The sequence below is a fragment of the Salvelinus namaycush genome, chromosome 5 (genome assembly GCF_016432855.1).
Source record: "Salvelinus namaycush isolate Seneca chromosome 5, SaNama_1.0, whole genome shotgun sequence".
In the NCBI taxonomy this organism is placed as follows: Eukaryota; Metazoa; Chordata; class Actinopteri; order Salmoniformes; family Salmonidae; genus Salvelinus; species Salvelinus namaycush.
This window is the reverse complement of record NC_052311.1, coordinates 12,643,254-12,666,427: the sequence shown is the minus strand read 5'-3', so window position 1 is coordinate 12,666,427 and position 23,174 is coordinate 12,643,254. Positions and strand designations below refer to the sequence as shown.

The following is a 23,174-nucleotide window of genomic DNA, read 5'->3' as shown; positions in this document are numbered from 1 at the left end:
CTAACAATAACAAAAACATTAACATGTTCCCAATCTGTAAATCAATGGTGGTTACATTTTGTGTGTTCTCATGCACATGTTGAAAAATACGTGGTGATTGTTGCAAATCTATGCACTGCATTTATGGTACATAATGCCCGTTTTGACATCTCTTGGTGCACACAGATTCCACCTCTTCCTTTTGTTTCTTCTGTCTCTTGCGGCCATAGATCTTGCTTCTGGCCCTTGTATATCTCTCACCAATTCAGCAGAGGATGGTGTTGGAGGAAGGTTTTGGCCCCTTTGAATGAGGGGTACCACCATGGTTTTCCCCAACTCTTCTAGGAATAGTCTCCCCTTGAAGAATTTCCCCTGCTTCCAGCTTGGATTCACCTCCATCCACACCACAAACGCGTTGTAGACTGACACATCTAGAATGTTGAAGAACACCTCCATGGGCCAACGTGCCGGGATCCTCTTACAAGAGTATGTGCCAGTAACCTGCAAAAGTGCATCAATCAGTAAATTAAAAAATGAGTACGTACAAGTGATACTTCATGTCTTGCATAATAACGTGAAAAATTGCATCAAAGCGTTGTTTAAATTGCATCAAAGCGTTGTTTAAATTTATCACATCTAAAACATATTTACATATTCAAATTAATAGAATTGACTCCATATTGTTCACAAATTCAATGAGCATTTCACCAAACAACAACATGTCTTATTTTTATGGTGCTGATAAAACATGAAAACATTTTTTTTTACCTTCTCCCTGCTACTCACAGCGGCATCCCTGTGCAGAGTTGTCATCAGGAGCACATTCTTATTTTTCTATGGGCAGTAGGACACAAGAGTGTGTGTATCTGTGAAGGCAAATTTAGAGGAAAAACGATCCCTGTCCTTGGTAGTGAGTAATGCAGGAGGCAACGCAGGCTTGTTCCTTCTGACCGTCCCGAACATGGTCATTTATTTTTGGAGCAGTTCCTGATCAAGAGCATATGAGGTGAAGAAAGTGTCACGTGATGTTGTTCCCCTGGAGATGTGCAGTCATTTCCAGGACCACCCGCCTTGCCTGGTTCCTTTCGGGAACACCGTCAGCAGGTTTCCCGGTGTAAACCTGCATGTTCCAGGCTTAACTTGTCCTGGCATCACATGCTGCCCATATCTTTATTCCATATTTAGACGGTTTACTCGGCATGTCCTGTTTGAATGGGCAGCGTGCCCTAAAAGTGATCAGATGCTTTTCCACTGTGATGTCTGGACTTGGGTTATAGATGAGTTGCAGGCTCTCCACCCACTTGTGCCAAACCTCTTTGATCGCTGCCAGCTTGTCTTGTTGACGGCGGCCTGGTCTTGTATCACGATTGTCGAAGCGAATGACCCGTGACAACACATGAAATGTCTGGAGTGACATAGTGGCACGAAAAATTGCCCGACCAGACTCTGCATCCCATAAACTGGTGGTAGATTTGTTTCTGGATCTGTACACACCAGCCAAAATCAAGAGACCCATATACGTCCTTCCAGTTGTCTGTGTAAACGCATCTCCCCTCCAAGTTGGTCATGTTTAGCACTATAGTTTCGATTGACTCTGTCAGGAACAGTTCGAAGCAGGATTTTATGTCATCATCTCAGGATATGGCGTATCTCGTTGGACCTGGGGTCATCCTGATAACATTTTCAGCCGAGAGCCGACCTCTCCTCTCATGTGGGGATGAAGACCACAGGTGTACAAAAGTGAAAGAAAACACCCAAAATGTAATAAAAATCATAAACATGTATTTTGTGTGTTCAGATGCCCTGTGTGGACAAAGTCACAGAACTTTATGGGAATCAGATTAAATGAACAACATTTTTCAGAGAGAAAACGTGTAAATCGGTCCATTTCGACCAGGACACAACAGGAGGGTTAAAAGGAGTGTCGTGTCTTTCCTATGCCGGATTAAGTGATATGACATGCTATTCTATAAAGTAATTTCTCTGTAATTAATATTACCTGATTAAACTAATCATGTAAATGTAATTAACTAGAAAGTCGGGGCACCACAAAATAATGTTTATAGAGCTGTTATCTTCCAAATAAACTCTTAAAGACTTGGTAATCTTTTACATCAATAGCAGTCAATTATTAATCGTCACCTTATTCAGTCTCATCTGAACATCGTAACCTCTTGGTTATCTTCCCGAACCCTGGCTAACAAGTTGAATCAGCAATACAACATTTGGTTAATTTATTTATTTATGAAATACCTAAACAATCACACAGAATTACATATACACAGGATGGGTCATACATTGATTACTAATTAGGTCATACAAAACGACGTCTCTAGTGGACGGAACAGATATGACGGCTGGTTACACAAAGAAATGGGGTTGGGTGAAATGAAAGCGCGGGAAGACTGAGGAACAAAGGGTTTGTGGTTCTATCGGACCTTGGAAAGCCATGCTATCGTAATACAGAATCTTATGCGTTCTAAATAACCGCCCATTTGGAAAAGGAAAATGCAAGAAATATTTACTCTGAGCTGCGCTTCAATAGGTTGGTCGTAAATGGAAGGCCGGGTTGCCCAGCAGGAATCTCTTGTCCTCTGAAGAATGTCTGGTGGTAGAGTGGATACGTTGTAGTACCGTCGCCGTGTGATAGAACAGATACTTTGTTCGTCCTTTCAAAGCCCACGTTTACAGCTGCTGATGCTAACTCAACGGCTAGGAGATATCACTTCTTTTTTTCTTTTATTAAAATTTTCTCCCCTTTTCTCCCCAATTTTCGTGGTATCCAATCGCTAGTAATTACTATCTTGTCTCATCGCTACAACTCCCGTACGGGCTCGGGAGAGACGAAGGTCGAAAGCCATGCGTCCTCCGAAGCACAACCCAACCAAGCCGCACTGCTTCTTAACACAGCGCGCCTCCAACCCGGAAGCCAGCCGCACCAATGTGTCGGAGGAAACACTGTGTACCTGGCCCCCTTGGTTAGCGCGCACTGCGCCCGGCCCGCCACAGGAGTCGCTGGAGCGCGATGAGACAAGGATATCCCTACCGGCCAAACCCTCCCTAACCCGGATGACGCTATGCCAATTGTGCGTCGCCCCACGGACCTCCCGGTTGCGGCCGGCTGCGACAGAGCCTGGGCGCGAACCCAGAGACTCTGGTGGCGCAGCTAGCACTGCGATGCAGTGCCCTAGACCACTGCGTCACCCGGGAGGCCCCGAGATATCACTTCTTTAGTGAATAAGAGTTCAAAGTTCATACCAAGTTGCCATATTATACTCTCATGCTATATTCTGGCTGGTATAGTCAAAATGAATCTCTTCAACGTGTCGATCGTCACCTCCACGTTGAAATTCACCATTTTTAATGTCTGGACAGCAGCCCTCACGTCGTCTGGAACACGATGCCAATTTCGTTAGGTTTTTGTCTTAGTTCTGCAGTTGATATAAGCCCTTTTAATGTCTGGACAGCCGTCCTCACGTCCTCGGGAACACAAATGTTACATTTTTGTAAAGGGCTTATGTAGTAGGGAGAGAAGGGCGTGTTTAATAGTTCACAACCAATGTCTGATCACATGGGCAGGGCCACTGAGTTGAGCCTAGTTCACTTATGAAAACCAATTCTCTCATTTAGAAGCTAAAATTACATTTAATCTGTTCACAAATAGTTTCATATTTAATCATTTAAATTGCACAACAATTCCATGTGAATCTGATAACTATAATGTGTAGACTTTCCAAGATACAGTTTATGTCGTCCTATCATCAGTAATAATGACTCAGATGACAACTGATCTGATATCATGTTCTTTAAGTACCAACGCATATTTTCAACTGGTTGGATTACCGGAATATGGTTCTGTTTACAACCCTTTTGATGTTACCTGACTCTCTCTATGTTAACAAAGAGTGTTTCCAAGAGTCACTCTGTAGAGTAGAGAGAGAGGAAAGGGGGAAAGGTATTTATGCGGGGTCATAAACTTCACAAACAGGCCAACGTCATGACAGGAGTACGAATTGAGTTATTGCACATGTGCACTTCACAGAGAAGACGTTCCCTGACGGAAATATGCAAATACATGCTAAAACATGCCAATAGGATCTCGCTAACTCTTGCTTGGCTCTGTCCACCCCTTTGCTTGTTCTGCACACTATGCTTATTTTTCTCCCATTGGAAATGACGCTGATGAGATATCTTGGGTTAGTTACCAGTATCTTTCCTAACCTTTGTGTCACTTGCTAGCTAGCAAGCAAGCAAACTTCAGCTACCACAGTCATGTCAAACATTGCACCTGGAATGACACACTAGCTGCATTTTTGTTTATTTGTGTAACGCTCGTCGGAAGGATGAGAACAAGATGCAGCGTGGTACGTGTTCATCTTTATTAAATCCGAACACCAAACAAAACAACAAAAGAACAACGAACGTCACGTTCTGAAGGCTACACAGAGCTAACAAAAAACAACATCCCACATCCTAAGGTGGCAAAACAGGGTGTCTAAGTATGATTCCCAATCAGAGACAACGATAGACAGCTGTCACTGATTGAGAACCATACCCGGCCAAAACATAGAAACACAAAACATAGAAATAATGAACATAGAATACCCACCCAAATCACACCCTGACCAAACCAAATAGAGACATAAAAAGGCTCTCTAAGGTCAGGGCGTGACAATTTGAGCTGTGTTCTATTGGTATTTACTTGGATATATCCATAATGATGTTGATGAGGTCTGACAGGCAGACAACAAGGCTTATATTAACCCCCTCTGTTACAAAACAAATAGTAGCCTTCAATATAAAGTTGTTTTTGATCAAATAAAAACCTGTCACTTTGTCACTTTTTTGTGTGTTTTTACCCGTTTTTCGTGATATCCAATTGGTAGTTTCAGTCTTGTCCCATCGTTGCAACTCCCATACAGTCTCGGGAGAGGCAAAGGTTGAGAGCCATGCGTCCTCCGAAACACGACCCTGCCAAGCCACACTGCTTCTTGATAAACTGCTCGCTTAACCCGGAAGTCAGCCACACCAATGTGTCGGAGGAAACACCGTACACCTGGCGACCAAAGTCTTACCCGGCCCGCCACAAGGAGTCGCTAGGACAAGGAAATCCGGCCAGACAAACCTTCCCCTAACACGGACGACGCTGGGCCGATCCTAGGCTGTGACACAGCCTAGGATCAAACCCCGGTCGGTAGTGACGCCTCAAGCATTGCGATGCAGTAACTTAGTACCGCTGCACCACTCGGGAGGCCCACTTTGACACTTTCACAAGGTTGTAGTAATTACAGTTTCAGCTATTATGACATTGGCTCAAATCTAGGTTTGCCTTTAGATTTCGAGAAAATTAACAACAATAATGTCATTCAGTTACCATGACCTTTATGAAGTATGAAACCTTTCTGCTCTACGGACCCCCAATCCCGGATCCGGGATCATCCTCATCAAAAAAGCTGACTAGCATAGCCTAGCCTAGCGCCACAGATATCATATAATTTCATGAAATCACAAGTCCAATACAGCAAATGAAAGATAAACATCTTGTGAATCCAGCCAACATTTCCGATTTTTAAAACGTTTTACAGCGAAAACACAATATATATTTATGTTAGCTCACCACAATAGCCAAACACACAACGCCATTTTTTCACCGCAAACATAGCTTTCACAAAACCCACAAATAGAGATGAAATTAATCACTAACCTTTGATCAAATTCATCAGTTGACAGTCTTATAACATCATGTTATACAATACATTTATGTTTTGTTCGAAAATATGCATATTTATAGCTACAAATCCTGGTTTTACATTGGTGCCATGATCATAAATGGCACCAAAACAGCCAGAATAATTACAGAGAGCAACGTGAAATACATAAATACTCATCATAAAACATTTATGAAAAATACATGTACAGCAAATGAAAGATAAACATCTTGTGAATCCAGCCAATATTTCCGATTTTTTAAGTGTTTTACAGCGAAAACACAATATATATTTATGTTAGCTCACCACAATAGCCAAACACACAACGCCATTTTTTCACCGCAAACATAGCTTTCACAAAACCCACAAATAGAGATAAAATTAATCACTAACCTTTGAACAACTTCATCAGATGACAGTCTTATAACATCATGTTATACAATACATTTATGTTTTGTTCGAAAATGTGCGTATTTATAGCTACAAATCCTGGTTTTACAACGCAGCCATGGTCACAAATAACACCAAATTGTCCGGAGAAATTTTACACAGCGACGTAATCTAACCAAAAAACTCATTATAAACTTTGCTGAAAAATACATGTTGTACAGCAAATTAAAGATACACTTGTTTTTAAGTGATTTTTGGATTAAATAAATGTGTCAAGATTTACAAAATCTTACGTTAGCTGATGAAGATCTCCAAAGCCTGTGTTTTCCTCAGACCTTATTTTTGGCATTTATCTAAACAATTAATTTCCCTATAGGCGTTGGCTAACGAGCCATGGCGGAGTTAGGGGCTACAATTACTATTGCTCTCTATTGAGCCTCCAGACAGCGTCTCCTCCAGTGCGAGCACGAGCTGCAGTGTATAGCTTCATGCAGGCTAGCAACAACCGTTGAATTAGCAGCTCTCTATTTTCATCAAGAACAAGTGTGGTAGGCTTTACCAAACAGAACTGAAAGTGTGACTAGACAAGCAGCAAGTTGAAAAAACAATGCATGCAGTCAATATCTAGCTATCTAGATAGCTAACTTTAGCGTCCACCATCATCATGTGTTTCTCTCTAGCAGTGAAGTTCAACCAGAGTCTGAGTACAAAGCAAAGCATGTTGTTGATATGCCCCATCAATCCTGCTGAGAAAACTTGATAAATTCAGCTTCCCCTCGGAGAATAAACCTGATCTACATTATAGGTCCATTCTATTCATTTACACATTTTCATTCAGATTGGTATAATTGTGACTGTTTATTATTACTGTGCTGAAGTTCACTTTGACGTTCTCTTTAATTTACCAACAGATATATGGAGGATGGGAAGACTGCTTCAGCTACTGATATTGGCTTTGATACTATTGATCTGCATTTATCTTTTATTTGTAAGTTCTGAAATGGAACCCAAGCCAAATGTATAGACAGAGACAGAGCTTCAGATGTTAAGACTGGCATGCCATCCAGAGGATCATTTTAAACATTTATTTTGTTTTAACCATTTTGAAGCTATACATTGTTTACGACAGCATTATTGATACAAGATTATACAGTGCATTCGGAAAGAATTCAAATCCTTTCCCTTTTTCCACATTTTGTTACGTTACAGCCTTATTCAAAAATTGAGTTAAATAAAATAAAAATCCTCAGCAATCCACACACAGTGCCTCATAACATTTTAGAAAATTAAAAATAAAACACAGAAACACCTTATTTACATAAGTATTCAGACCCTTTGCTATGAGACTCGAAATTGAGCTCAGGTGCATCCTGTTTCCGTCGATCATCCTTCAGATGTTTCTACAACTTGAATGGAGTCCACCTGTGGTAAATTCAATTGATTGGACATGATTTTGAAAGGCACACACCTGTCTATATAAGGTCCCACAGTTGACAGTGTATGTCAGAGCAAAAACCAAGCCATGTTGTCGAAGGAATTGTCTGTAGAGCTCCGAGACAGGATTGTATCGAGGCAAAGATCTGGGGAAGCTTACAAAAATATCTGCAGCATTGAAGGTCCCCAAGAACACAGTGGCCTCCTTCATTCTTAAATGGAAGAAGTTTGGAACCACCAAGACTCTTCCTAGAGCTGTCAGCCCGGCCAAACTGAACAATCGGGGGAGAAGAGCCTTGGTCAGGGAGATGACCAACAACCCAATGGTCACTCTGACAAAGCTCCAGTTCTGCTCCAGTTTTGCAGCACACCACCATTCAGGTCCTTATGATAAATTGGCCAGACGGAAGCCACTCCTCAATAAAAGGCACGACAACCCATTTGGAGTTGGCCAAAAGGCACCTAAAGACTCTCAGACCATGTGAAACAGATTCTCTGGTCTGATGAAACCAAGATTGAACTCTTTGGCCTGAATGCCAAGCGTTACATCTGGAGAAAACTTGGCACCATCCCTACGGCGGCAGGTAGCCTAGTGGTTAGAGCGTTGGGCCAGTAACCGAAAAGTTGCTGGATTGAATTCCCGAGCTGACAAGGTAAAAATCTGTCGTTCTGCCCTTGAAAAGGCAGTTAACCCACTGTTCCCCGGTAGGGCGTCATTGCAAATAAGAAATTGTTCTTAACTGACTTGCCTGTCAAATAATGGTGGTGGCAGCATCATGGTGTGGGGATGTTTTTCAGCTGCAGGGACTGGGAGACTAGTCAGGATCAAGGGAAAGATGAACGGAGCAAAGTAATGCGAGATCCTTGATGAAAACCTGCTCTAGAGCGCTCAGGACCTCAGACTGGGGTGAAGGTTCACCTTACAACAGGACAATGACCGTAAGCACACAGCCAAGACAACACAGGAGTGGCTTCGGGACAAGTCTCTGAATGTCCTTGAGTAGCCCAGCCAGAGCCCGGACTTGAACCCAATCTAACATCTCTGGAGAGACCTGAAAATAGCTGTGCAGCAACGCTCCCCATACAACCTGACAGAGCTTGAGATTATCTGCAGAGAAGAAGGGGAGAAACTCCCCAAATACAGGTGTGCCAAGCTTCTAGCGTCATACCCAAGAAGACTCAAGGCTGTAATCCCTGCCAAAGGTGCTTCAACAAAAGTCCTGAGTATAAAGCGTCTGAATACTTATGTAAATGTGATATTTCAGTTTTACATTTTAATACATTTGCTAAAATTTCTAAACCCGTTTTTGCTTTGTCACTATGAGGTATTGTGTGTGTAGATTGATGAGGGGAAAAAAACAATTTAATCAATTTTAGAATAAGGCTGTAACTTGTCAAAATGTGGAAAAGGTCAAGACGTCTGAATACTTTCCGAATGCACTGTGTTTGGGCTTTTGATGGGGTAAGACAGCTATACTAAGCTCAAGAGGTATTAAGGTACACTTTCTATGTGCCTCTAGGCTATAGTCAACATAGTGTTTAGGTCAATAGTTTGTTTGGCGATAAACAGATTCTTTCTTTGTCTCACTTTAGGTATGTCAATTCAACCAGTGCCTACTGAATGTGTCACCATCCAATCATCTCAAATACAACCACACTAGCTTCCCAAGTCATTGTAGTGGAATCACCAACAGGACATTTACACCAACCAATGACTCCTTAATAAGTAAAGAGGAATGGGAATCTCTGCTCACAGAGCTACAATGGTCATTACCGCCTGTTGTCCTCTTATCCACAGATGAGGCCACAAACCCCACTAAGTGCTCATTCTCTGTTGTCAACCCCAATTCAAACCACACAGTTGGAGGGTTTATAGATGTGATTTTGATAGCTAGAGATACTAAAAACAGGATCAAAACCTATGGAGGGGACTTTTTTCAGGCCAAGTTGTTTAACTCAGAACTTAAGGCCAGTACTTATGGAGCTGTAACAGACCACTTTAATGGCACCTACACTGCCCGCTTGGCCCTGCATTGGCCCGGACCTGCCAAGGTGTCCATCCGGCTAGTGCACTCCAGCGAGGCCGTGCAGGTACTGTGTAGGCAAAGAGAACAGGACCCAGATAAGGTCTACTTCCAAGGCTACTTTGAGGAGGGTGGCAAGCAGGAAACGGCGATGTGCAATGCCCAGAGAAGTCCTAGGCTGGTGGGGAACGAGTCACAGTGTTGCTGTGAGTACAGAGAGCCAGTCACTGGGGAGACCTGGTTCTGTCGTCGGCCATCTTCCCTGCCTTGCCATGCTTTGACCTACCACAGCATGGGCGGTTACCAGGCAGTACTCTCCAAGGTGGAGACGACCCTTCTTAAGAGGTAGATACAGTACCTTCAGAAAATATTCATACTCCTTGACTTATTCCAAATTTCTTTGTTACAGCTTGAATTGAAAATGGATTAAATGGATTTGTTTTCTGACCCATCTACACAAAATACCCCATAATGACATAGTGGAAACATGTTTTTAGACTTTTTGCAAATGTATTGAAAATGAAATACAGAAATATAATTTACATAAGATTCACACGCGTTCTGGGTAAGCTTTCCACACCTGCATTGTGCAACATTTGCCCATTATTATTTTCAGAATTCTTCAAGCTCTGTTAATGGTTGTTTATCATAGACAACCCTTTTCAAGTCTTGCCATAGATTTTCAAGCAGATTTAAGTCAAAACTGTAACTCGGCCACTCAGGAACATTCACTGTCTTCTTGGTAAGCAACTCCAGTATATATTTGGCCTTGATTTTTACGTTATTGTCCTGCTGAAAGGTGAATTTCCCAGTGTCTGTTGGAAAGGAGACTGAACCATGTTTTCCCCTAGGATTTTCCTGTGCTTAGCTCCATTCTGTTTTGTTAAAGACTCCCCAGCAGTTTTATTTACTATATAGGTTTTTGACAACTGTTACTTTAACTTCACAACATTCCTGAAGAAGATAATGTGCTTTTTACTCCAGACATTTTCCCTGACACCCATAAGTACTCCTTAAATTTTTAATGCTTAGCAGGACAGGAAAAAGGTCCAATTCATGCACTTCTCAAGAGAACATCCCTGGTCATCCCTATTGCCTCTGATCTGGCGGACTCACTAAACACAAATGCTTCATTTGTAAATTATATCTGAGTGTTGGAGTGTGCCCCTGGCTATCCGTAAATTTAAAAAAACAAGAAAATGGTGCCGTCTGGTTTGTTTAATATAAGTTAATTTAAATGATTTATACTTTACCTTTTGATACTTAAATTCATTTTAGCAATTACATTTACTTTTGATATTTAAGTATATTTGAACCAAAATACTTTTAGACTTTTAATCAATTAGGGTTTTACATGTTGAATTTTACTTTTACTTGAGTCATTTTCTATTAAGGTATCTTTACTTTTACTCAAGTATGACATTTAGGTACTTTTTTCACCACTGCTTCCCAGGGCTTAATGATTACGAGCAAACCCATAACATGATGCAGCCACCGCTATGCTTGAAAATATGGAGAGTGGTACTCAGTAATGTTTTGTTTTGGATTTTACCTATACATAACACTTTGTATTCAGGACAAAATGTTAATTGCTTTGCAGTATTACTTTAGTACCTTGTTGCAAACAGGATGAATGTTTTGGACTATATTATACTGTACAGGCTTCCTTATTTTCACTCTGTCAATTAGGTTGGTATTGGGTTGGCCACTTATTATGTGACTTGTTAAGTGGATTTTTGCTCCTGAACTTATTAAGACTTGCCATAACAACGGGGTTGAATACTTAATGAATCAAGACATTTTAGCTTTCTGTTTAACTCATTTGTAAAAAATTTGAAAAACATAATTTCACTTTGATATTATGGGGAATTGTGTGTAGACCAGTGATGAAAAATCTGAATTTAATAAATTTGAAATTCAGGCTGTAAAACAACAAAATATGGAAAAGTCAAACGGTGTGACTTTTTTCTAAAGGCACAGTATGTGCAAATTTCTACGACTCACAGGGTTTATATGCAATTATACACAATACTATCCATATTACAATTATGTTAGCCACAAACTGAGCTGGTAGATTAGTCGGTCAACACATAGAGGGCGAAATATAACCTTCACTCCAAGCTTAGATGTGTGCAATGCACATCCAGGACCAAAAACAATTAGCTGGCCTTAGGTGTCCTATTGGATAACATGGAACATGGAACTCAAGCCATGATACCACATTAAATTTAGGACAGAGTTGAGGCATATGCAGACCAAAAAGCTAAAGAGAATAAACACAAAAATATATATTTGCAGGGAGGTTATTGAGGTGAAAATTCTGTGGTGGGTTCTTCACTGTCAGTCCTCAAAGATGAAGTTGCATTGAATCAAATGTATTATTTCAGATGATTTACCGCCCATAAGGGCAGGGCGTGGCTAGTTTGGATTAATACTGCTAAATTAGAACAGTATGACAAAACTACAGAAGTTTATGTTAAACCCAAACAAAATACCCCCAAATGACAAAAAATTGCTATATTGCATGAAGAAGAATAACTAAAAGACTTATTCAAAGAAAACCTTATTGGTTTAATGCAAATATTTTAATTTATAAGAAAAATGTATGGCATGACAGACCAAACAATTGTTGTTTATTCAAGATTGGATTATCAGCTGATGTGCTGATAATAAGGTTTGCTGGGCAGTGAGGGTCCCTAGGGCAAGGCCAAACAGAAAGAGGTAACAGTAGTAGAATGTCCTGCAAGAGTGAATGATGTTTTATGACATTTAGAGGCCTTCCTCTGGTTTTAAGGAGTGGTCCCACTGTGGAAGGGAGCAGTGGGAAGGAGGATACAGTATTAGTGTGTGTTGCTTTGGGGGTCATTTTCAATTGAGCTGTGAACTACAATACATAGTAGGTCTATATTTATTATTAATAATAATACGCTCAACTTCTATAGCGCTTTTAAAAAAGAGCAAATGTAGATCATTTCAATTCATTCTTTAGTGAGATTGTACAATGTAGCCAGTAGGATACTACATTGTACAATACCGTTTGGGGTCACTTAGAAATGTACTTGTTTTCCATGAAAACATACATGAAATGAGTTGCAAAATGAATAGGAAATGTAGTCAAGACGTTGACAAGGTTATAAATAATGATTTTTAATTGAAATAATAATTGTGTCCTTCAAACTTTGCTTATGTCAAAGAATCCTCCATTTGCAGCAATTACAGCCTTGCAAACCTTTGGCATTTTAGTTGTCAATTTGTTGAGGTAATCTGAAGAGATTTCACCCCATGCTTCCTGAAACACCTCCCACAAGTTGGATTGGCTGGATGGGCACAGCTCAATAGGGTTGAGATGTGCTGGCCACTCCATTATAGACAGAATACCAGCTGACTGCTTCTTCCATAAATAGTTCTTGCATAGTTTGGAGCTGTGTTTTGGGTCATTGTCCTGTCGTAGGAGGAAATTGTCTCCAAATAAGCACCGTCCACAGGGTATGACATGGCATTGCAAAATGGAGGGATAGCCTTCCTTCTTCAAGATCCCTTTAATCCTGTACAAATCTCCAACTTTACCTCCACCAAAGCACCCTCAGGCCATCACATTGCTTGGAGTGCTTGACAGATGGCGTCAAGCACTCCTCCAGCATCTTTTCATTTTTTCTGCGTCTCACGAATGTTCTTCTTTGTGATCCGAACACCTCAGACTCAGATTTGTCTGTCCATGACACTTTTTTACAATCTTCCTGTAACGTTCGTCGTCGGAATGAGACCAAAGCGCAGCGTGGAAAGTGTTCATAATTTAATGTTCACAAAAACACTCAAACAAAATGACAAACGGAGAAAACGAAAGCGCACAGTTCTGTCAGGGAAACAACCTAAACAGAAAACAACACCCCACAAAACCCAAACGGAAAATGACAACTTATATATGATCCCCAATCAGAGACAACGATAGACAGCTGCCTCTGATTGGGAACCACACACGGCAAAACAACAAAGAAATAGAAAACATAGATTTTCCCAACCGAGTCACACCCTGACCTAACCAAACATAGAGAATAAATAAGGATCTCTAAGGTCAGGGCGTGACACTTCCTCTGTCCAGTGTCTCTGTTCTTTTGCCCATCTTAATGTTTTATTTTTATTGGCCAGTCTGAGATATGTCTTTTTCTATTTGCAACTCTGCCTAGAAGGCCAGCATCCCAGAGTCGCCTCTTCACTGTTGACATTGAGACTGGTATTTTGCGGGTACTATTTAATGATGCTGCCAGTTGAAGACTTGTGAGGTGTCTGTTTCTCAAACTAGACACTCTAATGTACTTGTCCTCTTGCTCTGTTGTGCACCGGGGCCTCCCACTCCTCTTTCTATTCTGGTTAGAGACAGTTTGCGCTGTTCTGTGAAGGGAGTAGTACACAGCGTTGTACGAGATCTTCAGGTTCTTGGCAATTTCTCACATGGAATAGCCTTAATTTCTCGGAACATGATTAGACTGATGAGTTTCAGAAGAAAGTACTTTGTTTCTGGCCATTTGGGCCTGTAATCGAACCTACAAATGCTGATGCTCCAGATACTCAACTAGTCTAAAGAAGGCCAGTTTTAGCTGTGATAACATAATTGCAAAAGGGTTTTCTAATGATCAATTAGCCTTTTAAAATGATAAACTTGGATTAGCTTTTGAATGGTAGTGTATTACTGTATGTGGACTGATATGAGGTGAATGGAATGTAGTTACCAAGGCCCTTTGGTTAAAAACCTCTTAAGGATCGGCCTCTTTAAAAAAAATGTTTTGCCTAAAAGGACATACCCAAATCTAACAGCCTGTAGCTCAGGACCTGAAGTAAGGATATGCATATTCTTGATACCATTAAAGTAAACATTTAGAAATTTGTGGAAATGTGAAATGAATGTAGGAGAATATAACATTAGATTTGGTAAAAGATAATACAAAGAAAAGACCATGCACGTTTTATTATTATTTTTTTTATTTTTTTGTACCATCTTTGAAATGCAAAAGAAAGGCCATAGTGTATTATTCCAGCCTAGGAGCAATTTAGATGTTGGTCACTAGATGGCAGCAGTGTGTGTGCAAAGTTTTAGAGTGATGCAATTAACCATTGCATTTCTGTTCAAAATGTTGTATCAACACTGCCCAAATGTGCCTAATTGGTTTATTAATAACTTTTGAAGTTCATAACTGCACTCTCCGCAAACAATGACATGGTATTATTTCACTGTAATAGCTACTGTAAATTGGACAGTGTGGTTAGATTAACTTCTTTGGGGTAGGGGGCAGTATTTTCACATCCGGATGAAAAGCGTGCCCAGAGTAAACTGCCTGCTACTCAGGCCCAGATGATAGGATATGCATATTAATAGTAGATTCGGATAGAAAACACACTGAAGTTTCTAAAACTGTTTGAATGATGTCTGTGAGTATAACAGAACTCATATGGCAGGCAAAAACCTGAGAAACAATCCAACCAGGAAGTGGGATATCTGAGGTTTTCAGTTTTTCAACTCTTTGCTTATCCAAGATACAGTGGAAATGGGGTCATGTTGCACTTCCTAAGGCTTCCACTAGATGTCAACAGTCTTTAGAACCTTGTATGATGCTTCTACTGTGAGGTGGGGGTGAATGAGATGGGATTGAATAAGGTCTGCCATGAGCTGACCATGCGCTGACCATGCGCGTTCATGTGAGAGTTAGCTTGAGTTACATCGCATTTCTGAAGACAAAGGAATTCTCCGGTTGGAACATTATTGAAGATTTATGTTAAAATCATGCTAAAGATTGATTCTATACTTCGTTTGACATGTTTCTATGGACTGTAATATGACTTTTCGTCAGAACTTTTGCCTGGACCTGCCCGCACGTCGTGAGTTTAGATTGTGTAATGAACGCGCGAACAACAAGGAGGAATTTGGACATAAATTATGGACATTATCGAACAAAACAAACATTTATTGTGGAACTGGGATTCCTGGGAGTGCATTCTGATGAAGATCATCAAAGGTAAGTGAATATTTATAATGCTATTTCTGACTTCTGTTGACTCCAACATGGCGGATATCTCTTTGGGTTGATTTGTCGTCTGAGCGCCGTACTCAGATTATTGCATGGTTTGCTTTTTCCGTAAAGTTTTTTTAAATTTGATACAGCGGTTGCATTAAGGATAAGTGGATCTAAAATTCCATGTATGACACTTGTATTTTCATCAACATTTATGATGACTATTTCTGTAAATTGATGTGGCTCTCTGCAAAATCACCGGATGTTTTGGAACTACTGAACATAACGCGCCAACGTAAACTGCGATTTTTGGATATAAATATGAACTTTACCGAACAAAACATACATGTATTGTGTAACATGAAGTCCTATGAGTGTCATCTGATGAAGATCATCAAAGGTTAGTGATTCATTTTATCTATATTTCTGCTTTTTGTGACTCCTCTCTTTGGCTGGAAAAATGGTTGTGTTTTCCTGTGACTTGGCTCTGACCTAACATAATCGTATGGTTTGCTTTCGTCGTAAAGCCTTTTTGAAATCGGACACTGTGGCTGGATTTACAACAAGTGTATCTTTAAAATGGTGTAAAATACATGTATGTTTGAGGAATTTTAATTATGGGATTTCTGTTGTTTTGAATTTGGCGCCCTGCAGTTTTACTGGCTGTTGACGAGGTGAGACGCTACCGTCCCACATACCCTAGAGAGGTTAACAAGAATTTAAGCTTTCTGCCAATATCAGATATGTCTATGTCCTGGGAAATGTTCTTGTTACTTTCAACCTCATGCTAATTGCATTAGCCTATGTTAGCTCAAGCGATTCGAGTGGGACCAATCAATCCTGTAGAGGTTAATGATAATTTGTAATGTGTAATGTATTACAGTTTGATTTGCTTGGAAGGTTTCCCATTTGATGCCGAAAATAACTCTATGCAGAATTAACTTTTAGTCATCTTAAGAATACAATGTTATGATGTCATTAAATTGTACGTCCTATTTTGCTCACCGCTATACAGTCAGATAAGCGTGACATAAAATGGGAATGTGTAGGAAATACCTAAATACTTATAGCAACAACACAAAATTGTAATTTTGGGGGAAATTTCCCTTATTGGAATTAGGTCAGACCAGCCCACATTCAACCGTTAGTGATTGAAACCATTATAATATATATATATATATCTGGTGTGAAACATGAAAGTTTCTTGCAGCAAAGATGTTGAAACATATGGCACAGCAGCCACGTAGTAAACAGTACTAAGAACAAAAACTCAAACACTTTTTGGTTACTTGTTAACAACGTTTAAAATAATTGTAAACTAACAGTTCCTTCTTCTCTGCAGTTCCACAAACATTATTGTACCAGGTGACGATTCAGCTATCGATGTCCAGCAACAGGACAATGAAATCCGTAAGTTGTTCCAAATTACTTCTCCTTTGCTTATCTTATGAACCAACAGCCAAGTCTGACATAGGCCTAGCTAACTGACTGTAACTCACAAGAGTTTTGCAGAGACATCCGTATGTGTTTCTCACAGCTTTGACTTTCAGAAAAAAAAAAAAACATAACTACAATGATTGCACATAATGGTTGCTTCAAGGTGATGCAAGGTCATTTGCCAGTACAATTTGTTTTGACGACATTACTCCAAGGTGAAAGCTTGTTTAACAATCATTTGAATTATTTATGTTAATACTAAAAACATTTAAATTAATCACATGATTAGTTGTGTGTTATCACAATGAATGTCAAAATGAGGATATATAAAAACATTTCAAATAAATCACATGCTTTAGCCTAACGCATATGATTAATTATTAACCCACTGTTATCTATTAACCCCATGTTGTTCTAACATAGGCCTGAAAGTATTTTTTCTGTCTCTAGGATCACAAACAAAATGCCGTCCTGGTTTGCACACCTCAGTACCAGCTGGATTCTACCTCCAGGATCACTGGACATCCCTGGTGTGTGACTCAAAATCCTTCCCCTCAGCTAAACTGATATCTGGATGCCTGAAGGACAAACAGATCCTTATGATGGGTGACTCCACTCTCCGTCAGTGGTTCGACTACCTGGAGGAAACTGTGCCAAGTATGATATAGTTTGTAATCAGTTTATTATGTCAATATGTTTGTAGTCAAGTCTATGTGTTCAAATGGGTTTACATGGGTTAATAAAGCTTTGTCCAGGCAATTATACAACTGGTATTGTTGAATGCAAAGACACCCATGTAAGTCACGGTATTTGGCAAAAGTGTAATAATAACTTTTATAACTTCTTTGGTTAATTAATGCATATCCCAGAGCATTGTTTGTCTGAATTAATATATTTGCATTAAACTTATGATCCTTCTGCAGCATTGAAACGCCTGAACCTTCACACATCAAGCAAATCGGGCCCCTTTGAGGCAGTCGACACCCAGTATAACACCCGTATCATCTGGCGGGCCCATGGGATACCTATACGGACAAGCAAGACCCCCTGGGCTGACCTACACTACATCGCCAGGGAGGTGGAGGGTTTGGCAGGGGGTGCACACTCTGTAGTCGTCTTCACCATCTGGGCTCATTTCACCACGTACCCACTGGCTATGTACGCACACCGTCTGGTCGTCATCCGTAGGGCTGTGGCGTCGCTCCTAAGACGATCTCCCACTACTCTGGTGGTGATCAAGTCAGCCAACACGGGCTACAAGGATGTGTACGGCAGCGACTGGCTCTCCTGGCAGCTCGACATGGCACTCAGGGAAATATTCAGGGACTTGCCTCTGGTCCTCATTGACGTTTGGCAGATGACTTCCTGCCACTATTCTCCGGACAACATTCACCCGCCCTCTGTGGTGATCCAAAATGAAGTGGATCTCTTCCTGTCCTTTGTTTGTCCGCAGTGAAAAATGTTGTATTCATGCCTGTAATAACATTGTGCCTTACTGTATACAAAATGCTGTCTCCGAAAGGAATCTACAGTATATGGGAAAAGGGATTTTAATGTTAGGAAGATAATTCCTTTAAAAACGGTTTGCCATATTCAAAATGAATGTAAAGCTTGTCTAAGTTGCCTTATTTTAAAATAAAAACTATTTTACCTATGAAAACTTTTCAAAACTATGGCAAACCACAGAGCTCAATGTTTTCTTTACAACCAAAATCCCCTCAACCTTAATAATTTCTGTTCTCACACATTTCTGAGAATAGCATAACTATTAATATCCACAGAAAATCGATTCAAGAGAAGTGCTGATACTTAGTGCTCCTGGTTGTAATTTAAGCACTTCATGAGATTTTAATGCTTTTCACCCGATTGTGAAAATGCTGCCCCCTCTCCCAAACAGGTTTTAAGGAGTAATGCTTTAAAGTACTACTTAAGTAATTTTTGGGGGTATCTGTACTTTACTATTCATATTTTTGACTACTTTTACTTCACTACATTCCTAAAGAAAATTACTTACTTTTTACTCCATACATTTTCCCTAACATTCAAAAGTACTCGTTACATTTTGAATGATAAGCAGGACCGGAAAATTGTCTAATTCATACACTTATCAAAAGAACATCCCTGGTCATCCCTACTGCCTCTGATCTGATGGACTCACTAAACACATGCCTCGTTTGTAAATGATGCCTGAGACTTGGAGCGTGCCCCTGGCTATCTGTAAATAAATAAAACACCAGAAAATGTGGCCGTCTCCTTTGCTTTGAAATGATTTATACTCTTATATTTACTTTTGATACTTAAATATATAAAAAATTAACACTTTCAGACTTTTACTAAAGTTGTTTTTTACTGAGTGACTTTCACTTTTACTTGAATCATTTTCTTTGAAGCTATCTTTTACTCAAGTATGACAATTGGGTACTTTTTCCAACACTGCCATAAAGCAAGTCCTGCAGGCTCTAGTTTTGTCTTATCTTGATTATTGTCCAGTCATGTGGTCGAGTGCTGCAAGGAAAGACCTAGTTAAGGTGGCACAGATCAGAGCGGCACGTCTTTGTAATGCGATGCTACTGGCGGCAGAGAAGTCAGGCGCAGGAGAGCGGAAACTGATTTACAACGGTTGTGTTTAATGTTATCACTGGATCAGATTTTTATCGCTAACATTGTAACGGCCACAATAAATAGGTATGGTGATAAACTTGGTTCCGTTTTTCTGTGCTCCGTTTTATTTACGTAACAAATAAGGAACACTCAAAATGTGCACCTATAAATCATAACAATTTTAATCAAAATTTACTCCCCTGCAGGGCTCTATGTTGATCTTTGAAGTGCTTTCTCACAGACCCCATACAATAATTCACCCATTTCTCAGACCATTTCTTTATAAGAGGCAGAGACTTAGAAAAGATTGTGGAACAATTTAAAAACCTTATAAGGTATATACATATTGTTAATCTGTAGTCTAGAACCCTATAAATGTAGTGGGGGAGGGGTCTTATAACCCTTCCCCTTCTATTAATACAACATAAGCATAATCAATTATTATAATACATCAAACATTTGGTGCAGCCCCTATCATGACCCCAATTTGACCCCAACATTAGAGGGCTAAAAAGATACCTGGTTTTCCTGTATTCTCAGAGTTTTTGATTATTTCTAGTAGTTGTCTAATGTTGTATATTTTATTTTTAAGAATCCCGTCTGATCATGATGAATAATGTCCGGTAGGACCTTTTTAATTCTATGAGCAATAAATGTTGCCAATATTTTTTGCGTTGGAACATTTAAGGGTGAAAGGCCTCCAATTTCTTAGAGATACTGAATTTTTGTACTGTCCCAGTGGTTCCTGCTTCAGTAGGAGAAAGATCAGTCCCTCTTTGTGTCCGATAGTTGGCACAATTTACACTGAACAAAAATATAAACACAACATGCAACAATTTCAAGGATGTTACAATTCAAATAAAGAAATCAGTCAATTTAAATAAGTTCATTAGGCCCTGATCTATGGATTTCACATGAATAGGAATATACATATGCATCCATTGGTCACAGATAATTAAAAAAAGGTAGGGGCGTGGATCCGAAAACCAGTCAGTATCTGGAGTGACCACCATTTGCCTCATGCAGTGCGACACATCTCCTTTACATAGAGTTGATCAGGCTGTTGATTGTGGCCTGTGGAATATTGTCCCACTCCTATTCAATGGTGGTGCGAAGTTTATTTATATTGATGGGAGCTGGAAAACGCTGTCGTACACGACGACCCAGTTCATCCCAAACATGCTCAATGGGTGACATGTCTAGTGAGTACGCAGGCTTCTAAAACAACGTTGGAGGCGCCTTATGGTAGAGAAATCAACATAAAATTCTCTGGCAACAGTTCAGCTGGACATTCCTGCACTCAGCATGGCAATTGCACGCTCCCTCAAAACTTGACATCTGTGGCATTGTGTTGTGTGACAACACTGCCCATTTTAGAGTGGCCTTTTATTGTCCCCAATACAAGGTGCACCTGTATAATGATCATGCCGTTTAATCAGCTTCTTGATATGCCACACCTGTCAGGTGGATGGATTATCTTGTCAAAGGAGAAATGCTCACTAACAGGGATGCAAACAACATTTGAGACAATGTATCATTTCTGGGATTTTTTATTTCAGCTCATGAAACATGGGAAATACATGTTGCGTTTATATTTTTGTTCAGTATATATACTGTACAAACAAATAATTAAAACATCATAGTAGTGGATCTTTCAGTAGTTCATAAAAAGTGATGTACAGTATCTTTATTGGATTGAGGCCAGAGGTTTTCTCTGTCTGAAATTAATCAATTGCTAACTGTAGTTCGTCCTGCGTAATTAGGCCGTCACAATATTTTTTGTTTCGCAGATTTTTTTGAAGGAAATCACAAAAGCTATCGTCAAGTGAGTTTGGAAGATCTTGACGAGAGAACATTTGTTAAAAATATTTTACTTCTTCATTCAAAATCTCTTTTGGTGAGATAAGGATTTCTCCATATATATATATATTTTTTTGATTGCGTTTCTAATTTTTGGCCATTCTCCATCCAATTTGCTCTGTTTTTTAGATAAATGAATCCTGATCTTTTCGCGTCTAGATTATTCAGTGTTTCAGTAGTACATTCATCAACATCCATTGATGTGTAATGTTCGTTTTTCTATTTCTGTTTGTTGTAAGTCATTTCTCTGCTGATTTTTTGGGGGGGATGAAAACAGAATTGAGTGGCCTCTAAGCCACATTGAAAGGCATCCCATACAATAAGTAGATCCGCTGAAACTATATTGTGCAGGAAAAATATTTTATGAATTTCTTTGTTTTTTTAAGAAAGTACTGTCAGTCAATAAATCCTGAAGAAAATGTTCAATATTCCCTTCCTTGTGGAAAGCCTGTCATAGTTATCTGGAGGGATATAAGTTGTCACATTCAATCCTAAAACCAATACTTTTTTCCACTTTTGGCACCATAGAAATGGATACCAGAAAATAATAAATCCAGCTAGCTTGATTAAGCCTCCTCCAAGTATATCTCACAAGATCCAGTTTTGTTTAAGCCTACAAATATCAGTCAATTCCAAGGTGTCCATAATATTTGTTATTTCTTTGAGCACCAGGGGTGATAGTTAGTAGTATGATTGCCTTTACGGTCTATTTGTAACGAACGTCGTCGGGAGAAGGAGAAGAGGACCATGGTGCAGCGTGGTAAGTATTCATAATACATTATTTTAATAAAATGAACACTTTAACAAAACAACAACACGACAAACGAACAGTTCTGAAAGGTGACGAAAAACACTAAACAGAAAATAATCACCCACAACTCAAAGTGGGCAAACAGGCTACCTAAATGTGGTTCTCAATCAGAGACAACGATAGACAACTGCCTCTGATTGAGAACCACACTCGTTCTTTTCACTCTGTCATTTAGGTTAGTATTGTGGAGTAACTACAATGTTGTTGATTCATCCTCAGTTGTGTCCTATCACTGCCATTAAACTCTGTAACTGTTTTAAAGTCACCATTGGCCTTATGGTGAAGTCCCTGAGCGGTTTCATTCTTCTCCGGCAACTGAGTTAGGAGGGACGCCTGTGTCTTTGTAGTGACTGGTTGTATTGATACACCATCCAAAGTGTAATAAATAACTTCACCATGCTCAAAGGGCTATTCAGTATCTGTTTTTGTTACCAATAGGTGCCCTTTGTGAGCCATTGGAAAAGCTACCTGTCTTTGTGGTTGAATCTTTGTTTGAAATTCACTGCTCGACTTAGAGATAATTGTATGTGTGGGGTTATCTAGTTGTCATTCAAGAATTCTGTTAAACCCTATTATATGACTTGTTAAGCAAATGTGTAACAAAGTGGTTGAATACTTATTGACTCAAGACATTTCAACTTTTCATTAAAAAAAAATATAATTCCACTTTGACGTTATGGGTTATTGTGTGTAGGCCAGTGACAATTTAAAAAAAAATCTAAAATGAATCAAATCAAATTGTATTGGTCACATACACATGGTTAGCAGATGTTATTGCGAGTGTAGCGAAATGCTTGTGCTTCTAGTTCTGACAGTGCAGCAATATCTAACAAGTAATCTAACAATTCCACAACAACTACCTAATACACACGATCCAAGTAAAGGAATGGAATAAGACTATATACATATAAATATATGGATGAGC

At 39.7% G+C, this 23,174-nt stretch overlaps 1 protein-coding gene across 1 annotated transcript in view; it reads left to right on the top strand.

Moving 5' to 3' along the window:
- LOC120047392 (NXPE family member 3-like) overlaps nucleotides 1-18,696 on the top strand; it is a 45,395-nt gene extending 26,699 nt beyond the window's left edge. The window contains exons 2-6 of the mRNA XM_038992915.1: nucleotides 6,989-7,065; nucleotides 9,105-9,880; nucleotides 16,883-16,950; nucleotides 17,428-17,634; nucleotides 17,901-18,696. Coding sequence (XP_038848843.1) covers nucleotides 7,000-7,065; nucleotides 9,105-9,880; nucleotides 16,883-16,950; nucleotides 17,428-17,634; nucleotides 17,901-18,433 — 1,650 coding nt within the window. The 5' untranslated portion in view covers nucleotides 6,989-6,999 and the 3' untranslated portion in view covers nucleotides 18,434-18,696. The remainder of the gene's footprint in view (nucleotides 1-6,988; nucleotides 7,066-9,104; nucleotides 9,881-16,882; nucleotides 16,951-17,427; nucleotides 17,635-17,900) is intronic.
- Nucleotides 18,697-23,174: the final 4,478 nt, after the last annotated feature.